This window comes from Bombina bombina, chromosome 2 (assembly GCF_027579735.1).
Source record: "Bombina bombina isolate aBomBom1 chromosome 2, aBomBom1.pri, whole genome shotgun sequence".
Lineage (NCBI taxonomy): Eukaryota > Metazoa > Chordata > Amphibia > Anura > Bombinatoridae > Bombina > Bombina bombina.
Genome location: NC_069500.1, coordinates 1,249,745,859 through 1,249,768,692, shown reverse-complemented (window position 1 = coordinate 1,249,768,692; position 22,834 = coordinate 1,249,745,859). Strand labels below are relative to the sequence as shown.

The 22,834-nt window shown below is 35.3% G+C and overlaps 1 protein-coding gene across 3 annotated transcripts in view; it reads left to right on the top strand.

The window, feature by feature from the left end:
- The window catches only part of FAM114A1 (family with sequence similarity 114 member A1), a 66,665-nt gene that overhangs the window by 40,027 nt on the left and 3,804 nt on the right, over positions 1 to 22,834 (top strand). For 2 of the 3 annotated variants that reach the window (XM_053704058.1, XM_053704057.1), the window contains exons 8-13: positions 3,705 to 3,837; positions 12,119 to 12,204; positions 13,653 to 13,802; positions 15,624 to 15,763; positions 16,168 to 16,240; positions 16,967 to 17,020. In XM_053704058.1, coding sequence (XP_053560033.1) covers positions 3,705 to 3,837; positions 12,119 to 12,204; positions 13,653 to 13,802; positions 15,624 to 15,763; positions 16,168 to 16,240; positions 16,967 to 17,020 — 636 coding nt within the window. The remainder of the gene's footprint in view (positions 1 to 3,704; positions 3,838 to 12,118; positions 12,205 to 13,652; positions 13,803 to 15,623; positions 15,764 to 16,167; positions 16,241 to 16,966; positions 17,021 to 22,834) is intronic. The other variant, XM_053704059.1, reaches the window with a different exon arrangement.

Sequence of the window (22,834 nt, the reverse complement as noted above, 5' to 3'; positions counted from 1 at the left end):
TTTTTTATCATCTATATTCTACATTCTTTTGTTAAAATAAAATAAAAGTCAATTTTTTAATACAATACAGCTCATTTCTGATTTCATTAAAAGCAGTATTCATGTACAATACATACTATTTGTAAATGTCTCTTTTAAAAGTTTTATCCGGGGCAAAACCCACTGCCAAGTTGTTATATGTAAGATCCCACCACTGTATATTTAGCAAGTACCATGCACAATAAAATGTATCTTTAAAATACTTTTTAAAATAGTTATTTTTGAAAACAATGTTATAGTGCAAAAATAAAAGCTCCTAATCAAATATGAAATGCTGTTCATTACAAATTAAAAGCTCCTAATCAAATATGAAATGCTGTTCATTACAAATTAATTTTATTGGGCCTCCTTAGTATAACCCAGATCTGATTTCCATATAAATATACTGGTCTTAAAAGGACAGTGTACTGTAAAAATGTATTTACCTTAATGCACGGCTTGACAAACCCAGGCGCCAGGGAGCTTAATGTCCTTCCAATGACTTGTTATACCAGCTGCAGAGTATAAATAGTATGGAAAAATGCTCATTTTATTTTTTGAGTTTGCAGGAATTCAGATATCCTTAGTTCATCATTTTCTGTACACACACATACTTCTTTATATTATCTCTCTAAACCAAAGCCGAATGCTTAGAACAATTACAAATGAACATTTTATTGCTTATGTCTTTTACCTCCTGCTAGGAGTGTAATATCTTCTGCTGGCTATGTTTGCACAGGTTTTCTTTAACCTATACTAAGTATAGAATCTTTCAGAATAGGTGTGGATACCACAGGAAAAATCAGCTATTTCAAATGCCGAAATAAAGTAAAAGGAGCTATTTGTAAACAAGAGACAGATGGGGAAATACCGTCTACTTCATTTTCTTTAGGGGAAATTCCTGCTTTTCATCTGCCACTATGAAGGGAAAATTAATGTTTCAGAAGAAATAAGGAAAGGGGAAAACTGTCAATTAAAAAAATTGTTCTAAATTGGCATTACAATCAAAGTTCTTATGCAAAGCAGTTGGCACATTTATAATGCTTATTATTATTATTATTATCAGTTGTTTGTAGAGCACCAACTGCCTATGCAGTTTTAAAGTGGAGGACTAGATTTCAAGTAGCGCAGTATATCTTTTTTTTTTGAGTTAGCGAAAACATTGCTATTGTTAAGCTTTTTGCGCTTTTCGGGCTGTGCTCGTATTACAATTAATAAAAAAACTTATTTTGACCTCGCATTTTCACATTCCCCATAGAAGTCAATGGAGAGAAAAAACACCCTACCATAAGCCCCTAGCCTATTAACCCCTAATCCACCATTCCACCACATCGCAATAACTAAATAAAACTATTAACCTCTAAACCCACCAGCCCCCCACATCGCAAAGTCATAAACTACACTATTAACCCCTAATCTACCATCCCCCACATTGCAATAACTAAATTAAACTATAAATCCTGAAACCGACAGCCCCCCACATCGCAATAGCAAAGTCACAAATTACACTATTAACCCCCAACCTAACACCCCCTAACTTAACCCGAATTAAAATACAAAAAAATTACAAATAAATAAATAAAAATAACTACCATAAAAAAAATAAACTTACCTGTAAAAATAAATAAAAACTAATCCTACTTTTTAAAAAAATAACATTACTATAAAAAAACTCATATTACAAAAATAAAAAATCCTTACATTACACAAAATAATAAAGTCCAAATTTACAGAAAATAAAAAAGTAATTATCCCAAAAAATAATCCTATTCTAATACCCCTTAAAAAAACAACCCCAAAATAAAAAAAAACGTATTATAAAAATAAACTACCAATAGCCTTTAAAAGGGCCTTTTGTAGGGCATTGCAACCACCCCCCCCCCCATAAAAAAAAACCTTAAAAAAAATCTTAATCTTTAATAAATCTTAAAAAAATATATATTTTCTGTAAATTTAGACTTTATTTAGACTTTAGACTTTATTATTTTGTGTAATGTTAGGATTTTATTTTTACATGTAAGTTTATTTCTTTATGGCAGTTATGATTTATTTTGTAATTTTCGTGTATTTTAATTTGGGTTAAGTTAGAGGGTGTTAGGTTAGGGGTTTTAGATGTTAGTTTATGGCTTTGCAATGTGGGGGGCTGGCTGTTTAGGGGTTAAAAGTGTAGTTTATTACTTTGCGATGTGAGGGGATAGAAGTTTAGGGGTTAATAGTATTATTTAGTTATTGCAATGTTGGTGGATGCCGGTTTAGGGCTAACAGTTCTATTTAGTTATTGTGATGTGGGGGATGGCGGGTTAGGGCTTAATAGTTTTATTTAGTGTTTGTGATGTGAGGGTATGGTGGATTAGGGGGATAATAGTGTAGTTTATTACTTTGCGTTATGGGGGGCAGGCAGTTTAGGGGTTAATAGTTTTATTTAGTTATTGCGATGTGGGGGCATGGCGGTTGAGGCATTAATAGTTTATTTAGGTACTTTGCTTTGTGGGGATGGCGGTTTAGGGGTTAATAGTTTATGAGTGTAAGTGTACTTTGTAATGTATTTTTGTTGTGTTTTGTGCAACTTTTTCGTTTTGAAAACCAGTTAACCACAGCTGTGTAATTCGCGATTTCGCTGCACTTGTAATATCAGCGGAATGAAAATGGCTTGCGAAAACGCGTTTGCGCTAGCGCAAAACCATTTTCACCATACTTGTAATCTAACCCAGTGTAGGGTTTATTTAAATAGCTGGATTTTATTTTAATCCCTGAGAAACATGTCATCTTGTTTTAAAGGTACATTAAATACTACATAAATGCTAGAAAAAAATTATGCATTTAAAGAAAACATTAGTCTGAGAATAACATGTAGATGTATTTTTTTAAAGTTTCATTAGCTGTCTTAGTATTAGCAAAATAAGTGTAAAGTTTTAGTATCTATATATCAATGGGAGCTGCCATGTTGTAACTTAGGTTACCTTCTCTGCTGTGGCCAATTAGAGACAGTTATAAATAGGTCACTATAGTGTGCAGCCAATGGCTGTGTGGAATATAACAGTGTTCTGCACTTCCATTTCTGACAGGAGCTAAAAAGCTCACAATTTCAGAAGGGAATTACAAGAAAAGGGGACAAAAAAAAATAATGAAAGTATATTGCAGATTTGTTTTTTATATATATATATATATATATTATCATTTATCATTTTATATTACTATTTCAAAGTTCTTAATGTCCCTTTAAAGTAAACTTTTTTTTGAAAGATTTGTATTCAACTTGTTTTTAGAAGGTGAAGTGTGCTATAAAGTATATGTAGTTAGTTACTATTACAGGTACATTTTCAAATATGTACTGTGGTCATTTTTTAACCTACTGTGAAAAGAAAAGTCTATTTAATATACTATATATTTTTGGAGCCTGTTTGTTGATCCCAGTGCGCAGTTAGTTGTCTGCATATCTCTTGGAGTGTGAGCTAGCTGAGGGATTGCGAATTCAATTACCCACACTGCACTTGTTGTCATAGCTGCATTAAACACGTTTGTGCCATTGTTTTTCAAGTTCTTATTGTAACTGAGATTAATAATAATAAATAAATGTTGTCTCTCTTTTGCACCCGGAAGGCTTTAATACTTAATAACATTTATCTAATTTTGCTTTTTTTAGATTATTGTGTATTTCACATTAATAAAATCACTATTTTCATTAGGTTCAGTCGTATTTATCAACACTGGAAGATAAAGAGTTGGAGACTCTTAAAGCAGAACTTATCGCCATCAAAGAGATTTTCATTCAGAAAGACTTTGATAAGGAAGCTGAAGCTGATGAAACTAGTGACAAAGGTAAAGTCCGCTAATTCTAAAACAATCTGATATATATTTTGTTTTGCAAAGAGTGATCATGTTGTAAGAAAATGATATTTAGTGGGTCATGTTGCATTATTTTATCTAACATCTTAAAATTTGTTTTTAGGTCTAGAGCTCTGGACACATCTCCCAGCCTTCAGTTTAATCTGTTTTAGTTAGGTTTAAAGGAACATTAAACACTAAATACATGCTAGATAGAATGATGCATTCAAAGAAAAGATTAGTCTGAGAATAACATGTAGATATATATATTATTTATTTTTTAAAGTTTCATTAGTTGTTTAAATAGTGATAAAAGTATAAAGTTTTAATGTCTATAATACCACGGGAGCTGCCATGTTGTAACTTAGGTTTCTATCTCTGCTGTGGCCAATTAGGGACAGTTATAATTAGGTCACTAGAGTGTGCAGCCAATGACTGTGTGGAATAGTACAGTGTTCTGCACTTCCATTTCTAACAGGAACTGAAATGCTCACAAATTCAGAATGGAATTACAGGAAAAAGGGACAAAATAAAGTAGTATATGATTTATCATTTTACATTACCATCTCAAAGTGTTTAATGTCCCTTTAAGTGGTCTGTGTTGCAGAGTATTTTAAAGTGTGTCTAATGTGTGATGTCTGTTCCCAATTTGGCGTGGAAATAGAAAACTTTGGGTTCTTCCCCTCACTGGAATGGTACAAAAATATGCATGATAGGTCAGCGTTAATTGTACCATTCACTAAAATAATAATAGTAAAACTAATATTCTGCAGTAGTCAATAACTGTCTTCCATCTGAAGATGGCTCTCACGCAACATGAAATAGTATAATTATAAGTAAAATCATTATGCATTTCAGTATATCATTATAAATACAATATAGCCAATTGCAATTGGTTGTTTTGTACTTACATTTGTCAACTTGGTTTCTTAAAGGGACATTAAACGCACATTTTTTTCTTTCATGATTCAGATAGAGAATAACATTTAAAACAACTTTCTAATTTACTTCTATTATCTAATCTGCGTTATTCTCTTGATATTCTTTTCTGAAAAAGCATATCTAGATAGGCCCAGTAGCTGCTGATTGGAGGCTACACATAGATGGCTCATGTGATTGGCTCATCCATGTGCATTGCTATTTCTTTAAAGAATAAAGCAAATTAGATAATAGAAGTAATTTGGAATGTTATTTAAAAGTGCATTCTCTGTCTGAATCATGAAAGAAAATGTGAGGTTTAAAGTCCCTTTAAGTTACGTTGTTGGGGTATCCTGAATTACAATTACCAAAGTGTTGTTAATATGAAAAAAAGGTAAATGTTCATACAGTGATATCAGAAACCTTGAGTAAGCTACAAAATGGAACAATATTTTCTGTATGTTTGTTTCATAATAAATAAAACCATATAAAACTTTGTATACTGAATTAAGACAAGTGTGAAAGCAATATTTGCAGATACCAACAACTGTAGGCCTGGATTAGGTGTACAAGTCACTGGGTTCCAAATGCTGTGGTAAGGCACGACTGGCCTGAAATAGAAGTAACACAGTGGTGCATGCATTCACCATAACCGGTTAAACCGTTTGTTCTGGGAATGTAGTGGAACAGGAGTTCACACACAGAATATAGTTTGTACGTAAAGGGACACTCAAGTCAAAATAAACTTTCTCTTGTAAGGTGTATCCAGTCCACGGATCATCCATTACTTGAGGGATATTCTCATTCCCAACAGGAAGTTGCAAGAGGACACCCACAGCAGAGCTGCTATATAGCTCCTCCCCTTCCTACCATATCCAGTCATTCTCTTGCAACTCTCAACGCGCATGGAGGTAGTAAGAGGGAATAGTGAAAAATAGTTAGTTTATTTACTTCAATCAAAAGTTTGTTATTTTAAATAGTACCGAAGTTGTGCTATTTTATCTCAGGCAAAGATAGAAGAAGAATCTGCCTGAGTTTTCTATGATCTTAGCAGGTTGTAACTAAGATCCATTGCTGTTCTCACATATGTCTGAGCAGTGAGGTAACTTCAGAGGGAGAATGGCGTTCAGTTTATTCTGCTATCAGGTATGTGCAGTTATATTTTTTTCTAGGATTGGAAATGCTAGAAAATGCTGCTGATTCCTGATAAATGTAAGTTAAGCCTGAATACAGTGATTTAATAATGACTGGTATCATGCTTTCTCTCAGGGGTAATACCCTTATATATAGGCTATATAAAACGTTTGCTGGCATGTTTAATCGTTTTTTATATATGCTTGGTGATAAAACTTATGGGGGCCTAATTTTTTCCACATGACTGGCTTTATTTTTGCCTAGAAACAGTTTCCTGAGGCCTTTCACTGTTGTAATATGAGTGGGAGGGGCCTATTTTAGCGCTTTTTTGCGCAGTTAAAATTACAGACTGAGACATCCAGTTTTCCTCAGAAGTTCCCTGAATGCTAAAGGACATCTCTAAAGAGCCTAAAAATGTTTATTGGGGAAGGTAGGAGCCACAGGAGAGCTGTGGCAGTTTGCTGTGACTGTTAAAAAACGTCTATGTCGGTTTTTTTATCCGTTTTTTTAACTAAGGGGTTAATCATCCATTTGCAAGTGGGTGCAATGCTCTGTTAGCCTATTACATACACTGTAAAAATTTCGTTTGTGTAACTGCCTTTTTTCACTGTTTTTCAAATTTTGACAAAATTTGTTTCTCTTAAAGGCACAGTACAGTTTTTTATATTTGCTTGTTAACTTGAATTAAAGTGTTTTCCAAGCTTGCTAGTCTCATTGCTAGTCTGTATAAACATGTCTGACATAGAGGAAACTCCTTGTTCATTATGTTTAAAAGCCATGGTGGAACCCCCTCTTAGAATGTGTACCAAATGTACTGATTTCACTTTAAGCAATAAAGATCATATTATGTCTTTAAAAAATTTATCACCAAAGGAATCTGACGAGGGGGAAGTTATGCCGACTAACTCTCCCCACGTGTCAGATCCTTTGACTCCCGCTCAAGGGACTCACGCTCAAATGGCGCCAAGTACATCAAGGGCACCTATAGCATTTACTTTACAAGACATGGCGGCAGTCATGGATAATACACTGTCAGCGGTATTAGCCAGACTACCTGAACTTAGAGGTAAGTGAGATAGCTCTGGAGTTAGACGAAATGCAGGGCATACTGACGCTTTAAGAACCATGTCTGATACTGCCTCACAATATGCTGAAGCTGAGGAAGGAGAACTTCAGTCTGTGGGTGATGTTTCTGACTCAGGAAGAATACCTGATTCTGATGTTTCTACATTTAAATTTAAGCTTGAACACCTCCGCGTGTTACTAAAGGAGGTTTTAGCTGCTCTGAATGACTGTGACACAATTGCAGTGCCAGAGAAATTGTGTAGACTGGATAAATACTATGCAGTGCCGGTGTGTACTGATGTTTTTCCAATACCTAAAAGGTTTACAGAAATTATTACTAAGGAATGGGATAGACCAGGTGTGCCGTTCTCTCCCCCTCCTATTTTTAGAAAAATGTTTCCTATAGACCCCACCACACGGGACTTATGGCAGACAGTCCCTAAGGTGGAGGGAGCAGTTTCTACTTTAGCAAAGCGTTCTACTATCCCTGTCGAGGACAGTTGTGCTTTTTCAGATCCAATAGATAAAAAATTAGAAGGTTACCTTAAGAAAATATTTTGTCAACAAGGTTTTATCCTACAGCCCCTTGCATGCATTGCCCCTGTCACTGCTGCTGCAGCGTTCTGGTTTGAGTCTCTGGAAGAGGCCTTACAGGTAGCGACTCCATTGGATGACATACTTGGCAAACTTAGGGCACTTAAGCTAGCCAATTCTTTTGTTTCTGATGCCATTGTTCATTTGACTAAACTAACGGCTAAGAATTCTGGTTTTGCTATACAGGCGCACAGAGCGCTATGGCTTAAATCATGGTCGGCTGACGTGACTTCCAAATCTAAGCTGCTTAACATTCCCTTCAAGGGGCAGACCTTATTCGGGCCTGGTTTGAAGGAGATTATTGCTGATATCACTGGAGGAAAAGGTCATGCCCTTCCTCAGGACAGGTCCAAATCCAGGGCCAAACAGTCTAATTTTCGTGCCTTTCGAAACTTCAAGGCAGGTGCGGCATCAACCTCCTCTAATGCAAGACAAGAGGGAACTGTTGCTCAGTCCAATGCGGTCTGGAGGCCAAACCAGACCTGGAACAAAGGTAAGCAGGCTAAAAAACCTGCTGCTGCCTTTAAGACAGCATGAAGGAACGGCCCCCTATCCGGTAACGGATCTAGTGGGGGGCAGACTTTCACTCTTCGCCCAGGCGTGGGCAAGAGATGTTCAGGATCCCTGGGCGTTGGAAATTATATCCCAGGGATATCTTCTGGACTTCAAAGCTTCTCCCCCAAAAGGGAGATTTTACCTTTCACAATTATCTGCAAACCAGATAAAGAGAGAGGCATTCTTACACTGTGTACGAGACCTCCTAGTTATGGGAGAGATCCATCCAGTTCCAAAAGAGGAACAAGGACAGGGTTTTTACTCAAATCTGTTTGTGGTTCCCAAAAAAGAGGGAACATTCAGACCAATTTTGGATCTAAAGATCTTAAACAAATTCCTCAGGGTTCCATCATTCAAGTTGGAAACTATCCGTACCATCCTGCCTATGATCCAGGAGGGTCAATATATGACTACAGTGGATCTAAAGGATGCTTATCTTCACATTCCGATACACAAAGATCATCATCGGTTTCTCAGGTTTGCCTTTCTAGACAGGCATTAACAGTTTGTAGCTCTTCCCTTTGGATTAGCTACAGCCCCAAGAATCTTTACAAAGGTTCTAGGGTCGCTTCTAGCGGTCCTAAGGCCGCGGGGCATAGAAGTGGCCCCTTATTTAGACGACATCCTGATACAGGCGTCAAACTTCCAAATTGCCAAGTCTCATACGGACGTAGTACTGGCATTTCTGAGGTCGCATGGGTGGAAAGTGAACGAGGAAAAGAGTTCTCTATCCCCACTCACAAGAGTTTCCTTTCTAGGGACTCTGATAGATTCTGTAGAAATGAAAATTTACCTGACGGAGTCCAGGTTATCAAAGCTTCTAAATTCCTGCCGGGTTCTTCATTCCATTCCGCACCCTTCGGTGGCTCAGTGTATGGAAGTAATCGGCTTAATGGTAGCGGCAATGGACATAGTGCCGTTTGCACGCTTACATCTCAGACCGCTGCAACTATGCATGCTCAGTCAGTGGAACGGGGATTACACAGATTTGTCCCCTCAACTGAATCTGGACCAAGAGACCAGGGATTCTCTGCTCTGGTGGCTATCTCGGGTCCATCTGTCCAAAGGTATGACCTTTCGCAGGCCAGATTGGACAATTGTAACAACAGATGCCAGCCTTCTAGGTTGGGGTGCAGTCTGGAACTCCCTGAAGGCTCAGGGATCGTGGACTCAGGAGGAGTCTCTCCTTCCAATAAATATTCTGGAACTAAGAGCGATATTCAATGCTCTTCAGGCTTGGCCTTAGTTAGCAACTCTGAGGTACATCAGATTTCAGTCGGACAACATGACGACTGTGGCTTACATCAACCATCAAGGGGGAACAAGAAGTTCCCAAGCGATGCTAGAAGTCTCAAAGATAATTCGCTGGGCGGAGATTCACTCCTGCCACCTATCAGCTATCCATATCCCAGGTGTAGAGAACTGGGAGGCGGATTTTCTAAGTCGACAGACTTTTCATCCGGGGGAGTTGGAACTCCATCCGGAGGTGTTTGCACAAGTGATTCATCGCTGGGGCAAACCAGAACTGGATCTCATGGCGTCTCGACAGAACGCCAAGCTTCCTTGTTACGGATCCAGGTCCAGGGACCCCAGGGCGACGCTGATAGATGCTCTGGCAGCGCCCTGGTCTTTCAACCTGGCTTATGTGTTTCCACCGTTTTCTCTGCTCCCTTGACTGATTGCCAAGATCAAGCAGGAGAGAGCACATTGGTGATTTTAATAAACACAATTTATGCTTACCTGATAAATTTATTTCTCTTGTGGTGTATCCAGTCCACGGCCCGCCCTGTCATTTTAAGGCAGGTATTTTTAAATTTAAACTACAGTCACCACTGCACCCTATGGTTTCTCCTTTCTCTGCTTGTTTTCGGTCGAATGACTGGATATGGTAGGAAGGGGAGGAGCTATATAGCAGCTCTGCTGTGGGTGTCCTCTTGCAACTTCCTGTTGGGAATGAGAATATCCCTCAAGTAATGGATGATCCGTGGACTGGATACACCACAAGAGAAATAAATTTATCAGGTAAGCATAAATTGTGTTTTTATGATTCAGAAAGAGCATGCAATTTTAAGACACTTTCCAATTTACTTCCATTATTAAATTTTGCACCATCTTTTTACACACACACTTTCTGGGGAACAAGATCCTACTGAGCATGTGCACAAGCTCACAGGGTATACATATACTAGTCTGTGATTGGCTGATGTCTGTCACATGTGTAGTGGGCCGGCAAAATAGGAGAAAAAAATCTACTGTTCAGAGTAGGTGTTATTGCCTTGTCCTTTTACTATGCACTTGTTAATTATGTAATTCTACCGCATTGAGTGGTCCTTTAAACAGGAAACTTTATTAATTTTTGTGGTAAACAGTGTACTAAATAAATGTTATGTTAATATTTTAAGAATCTAAGGTTATAAAGTGGTAACCATGTGTAATTTACACAAAAAAAGACTATAACAGATAAAGAAATGTAGGATCTAATTTTTAAACAGATATAGTTTTTCACATGGTAGGAGGAGATCTTGTATCCTGAATTGCTTTCCATTGTGAGGCTGTAATGCGTAAAATTAATACTGTAGATATATTGAGCATGATTTATCATTCATATTCTCCTATATTTTCTCCTAAAAGTTCTCATGAGAAATAATGCCCCTATTTATCATTCAAAAATGCATCTAAAATTGGGCTAGTTTGACTGTTAAAATAATAATAGTAAAATAATATTCTGCAGTAGTCAATAACTGTCTTCCATCCGAAGATGGCTCTAACACGTTCTCCAAAAAAAAATGGTAAATTAGATTCTTTTAGTCGTATTTCATATAGTTCTCATTTATTCTCCTAGTTACAAATGTATCATTTATATTCTCATATAGTGGACCGAAAGTTCTCCTGCAAGTTCCTGCATTAAAGTTCTCCATAGCTACTGTGGAGAACAGCATTAGAAATCTATTCTCTACCAGTTATAGAAGCAATATACAAAAAATGGCTCTAAAAGGTGCAAAAATTATCTATAACAAAGCACCATAATAATGTTTATTGGAGCGCAATAATAATTTATATTGGAGTGATAAAAAAATATATATAATGGATCGCCAAAATAATATATAACAGAGCACAAAAATTATATCTATTGGGGGATAAAAATAAGATATAAAAGAAACGCTTAAATAGAAGAATAAAACCAATGAAAATGTAGATCTATTTTCTTACATGACAGTTTGTTGAAGAGGGGCGTTAAAGCAACTAGGTAGGCTGTATAAATATTTCTATTGGCTTATATATGACTGACAGGGAGAATAGTTGCTTATTGTCAGTGATAAATAAGGCGCAGATACTTATCTGACTAGAGAAATGTATCATTAGTTCTCCTCAGCTCTCCTATAGAGAAGCGCAAAGAAAAAACACATTTTTTTAAGATAAATACGGGTGCACCGCCTCTCCAAAGGAGAGCTGCGGAGCACTGATAGGAGAACAGAAAGGAGAATTCCTCAAATGATTGATAAATTGTGCCCATTATGTTAGCCAACAATTTAATTAGATAGTATTGACTTGTTTATCATGGTATTGGGTATAATATAAGGAGATGATTGTTGACCACATGTGATAACATTATAAGACAGTATCTTCATTTTGAAATATTTGAGATGAAATAATTTATTACCAGCCTGCTTTATAGATTTTATATTGATTATACTGGCTCTTGCAACATAATGAAGTCTAATAATTTATAGTTGTCATTGTACTCTCAAACAAACCATCATTATGATATGTCCTGTAATCCAAATTACAAGGTGCTTGCTAGTTACCAAGTATTTTTTTTTTGGGGGGGGGGATTCTGTTGTCTCCTTGATGAATTCTTCTTCATAAGGAAATATGAAGCAAAGCGCCTCTGACTTTTATAGGCACTGCATCCATTGACCATGGACACGAATGTGAATCAGTTTGCTAGCTGTATGATATACATATGCTTTAAAACGAAATAACTCAATCATTTTACTTTTCCTTTCAGAAGCAGAAACAGAGGAATTTGTCCGCACGCTGACAGAGCTCCTTTTTGAACTACATGTTGCTGCCGCACCTGACAAAATGAATAAGGTTTTTTTATATTTGCTTTAAAAAGCTGAAACTTGTGCTTTTATTTAAAGGGACATCAAACACTAAATACATCTCATGCACCTCCCTATAATTATGGTTGCGCCATTTTGGATCCTTGGTTACACTGTAGGTATCTGAAAGAGAGTTGCTGCATATGTGCAAACACATCAACACTAGAATGTAGTGAAAGCTAGATGTCAACATAATGGCACCCATGACCAGAGGGAGGCGGATAATAACCTCAATACTATGCTTATAAAACAAAATGTATTTAGTGTTAATTCCCCTTTAATTTTGAGAAGGACCAAATTTTATGTGCTATAAGTTTACATACCTAAATTATTTTTTAGTCTGTGCACTTAGCCAAGCAACAACAAGTAATGTCAACCACATCGGACATTGCTGTTTTGTTCTCATTTGAGTACTGCTGTTTGTACTTTGAAATGTCAATGCAATGCATAGTATGTTGGGGTAATACATAAGCAGTTAAACTGTGCAGCTGGCATATGCCTAGGCAATTGGCACATATGACTCATGCACAAGAAGAGGTAGAAAAAAATAAAATGCTAGAAAAAAATTAATATCAGTGACAACATATTAAGCAGAGTTATGTGTTATACAGATGAGCTGAAGATTATTTAGCAAATGGTGGCTCATTGGTATCAAAAATTGTCTCATATTGGTAGTTAAAGGGACAGGAAACCCAAAATGTTTCTTTTATGATTCAGATAGAGCATGCAATTGTAAATAACCTTCTAATTTACTTCTATTAGCAATCTTTCTTCGTTCGCTTGGTATCTTTTGTTGAAAAGGAGGGACATAAGCTCAGGAGCCGGCCCATTTCTGGAGCACTATATGGCAGCAGCTTTGCAAGAATGTTATCCATTTGCAAGAGCACTAGATGGCAGCACTATTTCCTGCAATGTAGTGCTCCAGACACCTACCTAGGTATCTCTTCAACTAAGAATATCATGGGAACCAAGCTAATTTTTTAATAGAAGTAAATTGGATTTATTTCTATATTTGTATGCTCTGTCTGAATAATAAAAGAACATTTGTGGGTTTTATATCCCTTTAAGCTTAGATTTAAAGAGCAGAATTTTGGGAATAGTGGCATTGCTCCCCTCTTGCCTTCCTTTTAGACACCCATGTGCTAAAGCTGACATTTTAACTGCATATATTTGCAAGATTTCTTGTGCTGGGATTATACAAACCTATTATATTGTACACAGATTGTTCTTTTACATTTTTTACTCCATTAAAAAAAACTGAATTTCAGTATATGCCACTTAAAAAATCCTACATTGTTCTTTGAATTTACTACTACTAATTTACTATTAGTGCATCATTTACTAATGAAGTAATGGAAGGTTATGATTAAATGAAAATTCTAAGAGGATTTGTGTTTTTAATGTACACTTTCTTTTTTTCTTTTTTTTTTTTACAAGGCAATAAAGAAAGCTCGTGATTGGGTGTCATTAGATATGTTTTATGTAGACGAGCAAGAAACTAAACCAAATGAAGAGAATGTGATAGATACTGAAACAAAATCAGATGAAGAAAAAAAAGACGATGTTAAGAAAAGCATGAATATAGAGGTGAACCTATCTACTGACCTACAACATATGTATTTTGATGTACAATATATTGTTTTTTAATTAAAAACACTACTAAAAACATTAAGAAAAATGTGATAAAATAATATGATTTCTGTCTGTGAATCATCTTCTGTGCAATCAAATATCCAAGACGATAGTTTTCATCATAAAGATCTGAATTACTTACTGCTCAAGAATATTTGTATGTGTTCATTTGAGTTACTATAAAGGGCTAAATTATAAGTGGTGTGCTAATTTATCACACGCCCGAAAATGGGCAAATTCGCCCATTTACGGGCACGCAATAAACAACCACCCACTTATCCCTTTTTCTATACATACTTTCTTTTTTGTAAGTTACTATATCACGTATTAAATACATATAAATATGTACATTTATATATATATATATATGTAAATGTGTGTCCTGCCTAATACAGACATACTATACAATAGCATTGAATAGATCTTTACTTAATCTAGACCTTGTATACAAATACACCTTCAAAATGTTGTCTGTGGCCATTTCAGAGTGTTTTGCATATATGCAGAATAATATAATTATTCCATATTGTCTTGAGATACTTGCAAAGATGTCAAATAGGCCAGTTATAGACTTTATAAAGTGTCTTTAGGTGTAAAATTTGATAAGTGTATAATGGACTCTAAAACTTGTTGAAAAGTATCAAGAAAATGGATTGTAATCACCAAGAAAATTTCAGCTTATAAAACTTTTTTTGGCAAACAAAAGCATGTTCTCACCTCAGAGAAACGGCCAAAAACCCACTATTGGGATTGCATTAAAACAAAAAGTGCCCTTTTTCAGCCAAAAATCCTCAAAAAGATCCGCCAATTGTGATCGACCCTCAAAAATGTTACATCACTTTCTTTAAAAAAAAATTTTTAGATATGGAAATATAAAATATAGTGATTTGGATAATAATAATATGGCTGTGGTGTTTACTGGTGAGCTAATAATAATATATAGTATGCAGTAATTAGAGCGATCTGGAACTGTGGATCCATATTAGGAAGGTTGTATGTGCTCCTATAAGTTATATGCCTACTTCTATTTTTTTCCTTAGAAAACTCATTTTGGAAAATAAAAATAATATGATAAAGGAAGTTCTTATTCAGTTCTCCAAGACTCTCCCCAATGAGCCATACACATTTATCCAGAATGGAATGAAAAGCTACTAAGTCATTAAACTTAGTAAGAGGATAGGTAGTGTAGTGGTGTTTAATAAAACTGAAAACACTGAGTTGAGTCCTTTTAATGATGACAATACTTTGAAAATTTAATTTCACCCTACAGAGATTACTGATACAAGCAAGTCTTCTTTTGATACTACATATTTGGATCCCTGGACACCTATATTGATCACTAACCAATAGTTCACAAATCCTGGTTTTTGTAGTTGTTTATTGATGAGGTTCCTTTATTTTTGCTAAAGTTGCATTTCACAACCTGCCTTTTTCTGCCTGACCGCCGTTTACAGCCAACCCCATTTTTATAAAATATGTATTATCTTACCCATCCCAAACCTTTGTTCTAAACTTTATTAAATACCTTATAAGAATTATACATAAGGGATGAATAGCAAAACTCCTTGTTATACAAGACAACCAAACTGTTTTAAGTATTTGTATCTAATGAGAGCTCCTTCCATATGTTTTATTTTTATGCAGATGCCAAAACATTGTATTAGTTTAAATGCTTGCCATAAGAGCATGGGGACAGATGCTTTCTTTGAAAATTATCTAAAATAAATCTCCACAATTTAAGTATCAGCTATTTTTTTTTTACATTTTGTCTTCTAGGAAGTATATAAGCAGTCAATTGAAAGCTTGGCAGAAGTCACGGCTCGTTGCATTGAACAGCTTCATAAAGTGGCAGAATTAATACTTCATGGACAGGATGTGGAAAGGCCGGTGAAAGACCAAACAGTAGTGTTAACTAAGTATGTTATTGTCCACTGACATTACAAGATGTGGCCACGCCCTATATAGCCACGCAAAGCACAGGGCCACTACTTTATTTTGCTGGTATTTGTTGTCTGAACTCCAGTACTTGCAGCTTTTTTTAACCTGGAACGACAAATCTGTACAAATGCTTTATACTAATTAAACTGTATAGTTGTATGATTTACATTAGAAACCTAATATTTATTTATTACTAAATTAGGAAGTTGAGAGCTTACTTTTTGTATACAATGTAAGTTGTAATTATTGGCTGCTTTTGGGATATTTTGTTTTAATTGTAGATTTAATGATTTTTTAAGTCTTAGACTACTCCTTGATTAAGCATTTATAAATCACAAGTAAGACAAATGCCTTGAGTGTAAAAATGCCTCTGTTTCTGCAGGCTAACTGGTGCCATGTGTAAAGAAGTTTTGTCTTTATCTAAGAAGTTTTCCAGCTGCCTGACGTTAACTGGGGTAAGCATACATAAGATTTATGTTTCATATGATCCTATATACAGCAGCTCAGATATTTGAGTAAGGCTTCCCAAGTGCCTGACCCATAAAGATTACCAATTTATCCAAATGAGATAAAGAAAGCCCCACAGGGACCGGGAAGAGCAAGTTTTGCTGAAACTCAGCAAATTTCTTTCTTGTCAACATTATGTGGTGTGAGTAATAAAAATAAATGTAAATAATATTCTATAAAGGGACATAAACATTTTTTTCTATAATGATTCAGATATAGCATACAATTTTAAACAACTTCTATTAACAGTTTTATTTATTCTTTGGTATCCTTCGTTAAAGGAGCTGCAATGCATTACTGGGAGCTAGCCGAACACTTCAGATGAGCCAATGAAAAGAGGCATATATGTACAGCCACCAATCAGCAGTTAGCTTACAGTACTGCATTGCTGCTCTTGAACCTTCCTAGGTAAGTTTTCCATAAGAAGAGAACACAGCAAATTTAGCAAATTAGATAATAGACGTATATTGGAAAGATGTTTAAAAAAAAATGCATGAAATATCAGAATCATGAAAGTTTTGTTTCAACTTTAAAGTCTATCAAATTAATATTCTGAATATGTGTAATATAAAGGACTTTGTTTCACTATAGGAGAGTTAATTAAGGTAGATTTATATAGTTTGTGTAGTTTTGACATGTTTAATTTCTTGTTTAATTTTTCTAAATTTTCACAGAGCAATACAAAGGCGGAAATCCTGAATCCATTGGTCAACAGTGTGCAGTTGGAGGTAAATTGTCACGTTTTTTTACCATAATTCTAAATCTTTAAAATATAATAATTCTAAATTGTGTTTTGGTACCTACTAAGGGACAGATTACGAGTGGAGCACAAACGTTTGCGGGCAAAGTGATATTGGGTTTTTGCGATCATTTGCGTGCAGGTTACATTGCGCTGGTATTACGAGTTGAAAGTAAATGCAATCACTTGAGCACTTGCATGATTTACGCTAGAATGATGACCGCAACTTCAGAGTTTTGGTTAAAGGGACATAATACTCATATGCTAAATCACTTGAAACTGATGCAGTATAACTGTAAAAAGCTGACAGGAAAATATCACCTGAGCATCTCTATGTAAAAAAGGAAGATTTTTTACCTCACAACTTCCTCAGCTCAGCAGAGTAAGTTTCTGAGTAAAAAGTTATAATTCAGCTGCTGCTCAGCTGCAGCTAGAAAAAAAAATAATGAAGAAATGAACAGCAGCCAATCGGCGTCATGAACTCTTTTACTGTGATCTCATGAGATTTCACTTAACTCTCATGAGATTTCATAGTAAACTTCCTTAAACTGAATAGGGAAATAAGATGAGAGTGCACGATACTCAATCCCTTAGCTGTCCCAGGACAGACATACTGATTTGCTGCTTAGAAGTTCATTACAATGGTATGTGGCTACTAAGGAATTTTTGAGGTAAAATATCTTTCTTTTTTACATAGAGATGTTCAGGTAATATTTCTAGCTTTTTACAGCTATGCTGCATCACTTTTCAAGTATTTAAAAATTTGAGTATCATGGCCCTTTAAAAGTTGCACTAAACACATAAACACATAAAAAATACATTACAAAGTAAAGTTACACTCATAGTAACACTGTCTAATAAAAATGATTTAAAAAAAAAAATATTGCACACAAAAGTTATAAAAGCTCAAAGATATGAAATCTCAGGTGTTAGAAAAAAAGATAGCCAAATGGCTTTAACATTGAGATACATACATATACATCTCTAAAGATGGATATGTATGTATATATAAATATCTATACTGTATATGTGACTACACATATATAGACATATATAGAAGTGCATTTCAGCCCTTTGCAGTTAAATAGAGGAAAACATGTAAAAACATATGTTTGCAATATTCATTTTAATAAAGTGTTTTACTGTGTATTTACTGTAAACATTTCACATTCCAATGTTCTGCACATAGATAATCCTATATATATCTGTATATATCTATACCTATATATAATCAGAATAGAATAACCATATTTAATCACTCTGAGTAAAACTCTTATTGATTTATTTTGAATGTTCCCCCAAGGATAGGATAATGACAGTCATAAATTGTAGCTTATTACCTATAGTGACCCAATAATAAAATCCAGCAATAGTAAAACAGTAGTTATAGCAAATCATTTGAATGCAAAGTTATGCTGTGTCAGAAAATGCACCATCAGCACACATAGTTCCAATAAAACGTAAGTCAACAAATACTATTAGTCTTAGTGTTCTCCGCAGAACATTTTGCCAGCCAAGTGGCATTACGAAGTAGCTGGGTGGCATTATAAAGTATCTTGGTTTGTATAGGTTCTGATGGCACTACTATAATATTTGCAGAAACAGGGACTCTGCCTCTTTAAATCTTTAATTTATATTGTGGCATAAAGGTGATATGTATCAAATTACTAGCAATTACTTATTCAGTTTATAGAACTGAAAAAGAGGATACTGGTTAAGCACTCCGATATTCCCTTAATGTATTGCATGTGGTAAAATAAAAAACATTACTTTATTTTTCTTGGTTAATATTACATTTATAATATTATATTGCATGCAGTTATATGAAAATTTGTGTACGCTGGCCCTATAATATTTATCATCAGAATGTTCTTTTCTTACAAAGGGATTTTTCTTTTTTGAATGCACTGGATAACTAAGTACTACACTTTTTCTATATTGGGGGGAAAAAACAATGCATGTGATATACCTTACATGAGAAATTTCTGTTCTAGGTTTTTCTATCTCAGACTTCCATGACGTGAATGTGGAGTGTATATTTATGTATGATCCTGACATTACTTCTCAGCTAAAAATGTGTATGTGGAGTGTATATTTATGTATGATCCTGACATTAATTCTCAGCTAAAAATGTGTATGTGGAGTGTATATTTATGTATGATCCTGACATTACTTCTCAGCTAAAAATGTGTATGTGGAGTGTATATTTATGTATGATCCTGACATTAATTCTCAGCTAAAAATGTGTATGTGGAGTGTATATTTATGTATCATCCTGACATTAATTCTCAGCTAAAAATGTGTATGTGGAGTGTATATTTATGTATGATCCTGACATTACTTCTTAGCTAAAAATGTGTATGTGGAGTGTATATTTATGTATGATCCTGACATTACTTCTTAGCTAAAAATGTGTATGTGGAGTGTATATTTATGTATGATCCTGACATTAATTCTCAGCTAAAAATGTGTATGTGGAGTGTATATTTATGTATGATCCTGACATAAATTATCAGCTAAAAATGTGTATGTGGACTGGAGTGTATATTTATGTATGATCCTGACATTACTTCTCAGCTAAAAATGTGTATGTGGAGTGTATATTTATGTATGATCCTGACATTAATTCTTGCTAAAAATGTGTATGTGGAGTGTATATTTACTGTATGTATGATCCTGACATAAATTCTCAGCTAAAAATGTGTATGTGGAGTGTATATTTACTGTATGTATGATCCTTACATAAATTCTCAGCTAAAAATGTGTATGTGGAGTGTATATTTATGTATGATCCTGACATTACTTCTCAGCTAAAAATGTGTATGTGGAGTGTATATTTATGTATGATCCTGACATTACTTCTCAGCTAAAAATGTGTATGTGGAGTGTATATTTATGTATGATCCTGACATTACTTCTCAGCTAAAAATGTGTATGTGGAGTGTATATTTCTTTCATGTAATTGGCAAGAGTCCATGAGCTAGTGACGTATGGGATATACATTCCTACCAGGAGGGGCAAAGTTTCCCAAACCTCAAAATGCCTACACCCCCACCACACCCACAATTCAGTTTTACAAACTTTGCCTCCTATGGAGGTGGTGAATTAAGTTTGTGCTAGATTTCTACGTTGATATGCGCTTTGCAGCATGCTGAAGCCCGGTTTTCCTCTCAGAGTGCAGTGAATGACAGAGGGATGTGAAGGGAGTATTGCCTATTGAATGCTATGGTCATCCTATCGGGGATCTATTTCATAGGTTCTCTGTTATCGGTCGTAGAGATTCTTCTCCTACCTCCCTTTTCAGATCGACGATATACTCTTATATACCATTACCTCTGCTGATTCTCGTTTCAGTACTGGTTTGGCTATCTACTATATGTAGATGAGTGTCTTTGGGTAAGTATGTCTTATTTTATTTATGACACTCTCAGCTATGGTTTGGCACTTTATATGTAAAGTTCTAAATATATGTTTTATACTTATATTTGCCATGATTCAGGTTAATCAGTATATTTCCTTCTTACAGACTGTCAGTTTCATTTTTGGGAAATGCATATGAATAAAAAAAATTCTTACCTGAAAATTTTTCAATTTGACTTTTCTTTCTAAATTGCAGGCTGTTAGGCTCGCAGGTGCAAAAAATACTAGAATTTATTGCGTCATTTTTGGCGCGAGACTTTTTTGGCGCGAGAATTACGTTTGTTGACTTTAATGACGTCTTTTCCGGTGAGAGTTTTTCATGTAGTTGCGTCATCTATGACGCTCGTGTTTGTTGCAGACGTTTTTGGCGCCAAAATATTTTGTAAATTCTGGGCGTCATACTTGGCGCCAGTTTTTTTGACATTATTTAAGTCTTTGTTTCTTTTTGCTTCTGGTTTCCAGAGGCTTATTCTGTTTGCATTTTTTCCCATTCCTGAAACTGTCATTTAAGGAATTTGATAATTTTGCTTTATATGTTGTTTTTTTCTATTACATATTGCAAGATGTCACAATCTGACCCTGTATCAGAATCTACTTCTGGAATGCTGCTGCCTGATGTCGGTACTATCAAAGCTAAGTGCATTTGTTGTAAACTTGTGGTAACTGTTCCTCCGGCTGTAGTTTGTGTTAGTTGTCATGATAAACTTTCAAAAGCAGACAATATTTCCATTAGTAATAATCCATTACCTGTTGTTGTTCCTTCAACATCTAATGTTCAGGATATTCCTGTTAATGTAAGAGAATTTGTTTCTAATTCTATTCAGAAGGCCCTGTCTGTTATACCACCTTCTAATAAACGTAAAAGGTCTTTTAAAACTTCTCGTAAATTAGATGAATTTTAAATGACCGTCAACATTCTGATTTATCTATCTATGATGAGGATCTATCTGGTTCAGAAGATTCTCCCTCAGATATTGACACTGACAAATCTTCATATTTATTTAAGATGGAGTTTATTCGTTCTTTACTAAAAGAGGTGTTGATTGCATTAGATATGGAGGAGTCTAGTCCTCTTGATATTAAAACCAGTAAACGTTTAAATTCGGTTTTTAAACCTCATGTAGTTATTCCAGAGGTTTTTCCAGTTCCTGATGCTATTTCAGATATAATTTATAGGGAATGGAATAGTTTGGGTACTTCATTTACTCCTTCTTTAAGGTTTAAGAGACTGTACCCTTTGCCGGCTGATAGATTGGAGTTTTGGGAAAAAATCCCCAAAGTTGATGGGGCTATCTCTACTCTTGCTAAACGTACTACTATTCCTACGGCTGATAGTACTTCTTTTAAAGATCCCTTAGATAGGAAACTTGAATCTTTTCTAAGGAAGGATTATTTATGTTTAGGTAATCTTCTTAGGCCTGCTATTTCTTTGGCTGATGTTGCTGCAGTTTCAACTTTTTGGTTGGAGGCTTTAGCGCAACAAGTATCAGATCATAATGTGTTTAGCATTGTTAAGCTTCTTCAACATGCTAATAATTTAATTTGTGATGCCATTTTTGATATCATTAGAATTGATGTCAGGTATATGTCTTTAGCTATTTTAGCTAGAAGAGCTTTATGGCTTAAGTCTTGGAATGCAGATATGACTTCTAAGTCAACGTTGCTATCTCTTTCTTTCCAAGGTAATAAATTATTTGGTTCTCAGCTTGATTCTATAATTTCAACTGTCACTGGGGGGAAGGGAGCTTTTTTGCCTCAGGATAAAAAATCTAAGGGTAAATTTAGGGCTGCTAACCGTTTTCGTTCCTTTCGTCAGAATAAGGAACAGAAGACTGACCCTTCCCCTAAAGGAACGGTTTCCAATTGGAAGCCTTCTCCAGTCTGGAATAAATCCAAGCCTTTTAGAAAATCAAAACCAGCCCCCAAGTCCGCATGAAGGTGCGGCCCTCATTCCAGCACAGCTGGTAGGGGGCAGATTACGATTTTTCAAAATTGTTTGGATCAATTCAATTCAAAATCATTGGATTCAGAACATTGTTTCTCAAGGGTACAGAATAGGTTTCAAGGTAAGACCGCCTGTGAGAAGGTTCTTTCTCTCACGCATTCCAGTGAACCCAGTAAAGGCTCAGGCTTTCCTGAAATGTGTTTCAGACTTGGAGTCATCTGGGGTAATTGTGCCAGTTCCATATCTGGAACGGAGTCTGGGGTTTTATTCAAATCTGTTCATTGTACCAAAGAAAGATAATTTTTTCAGACCAGTTCTAGATCTAAACATTTTGAATCATTATGTAAGAATACCAACGTTCAAGATGGTAACTATAAGGACTATTTTGCCTTTTGTTCTGCAAGGGCATTATATGTCCACAATAGACTTACAGGATGC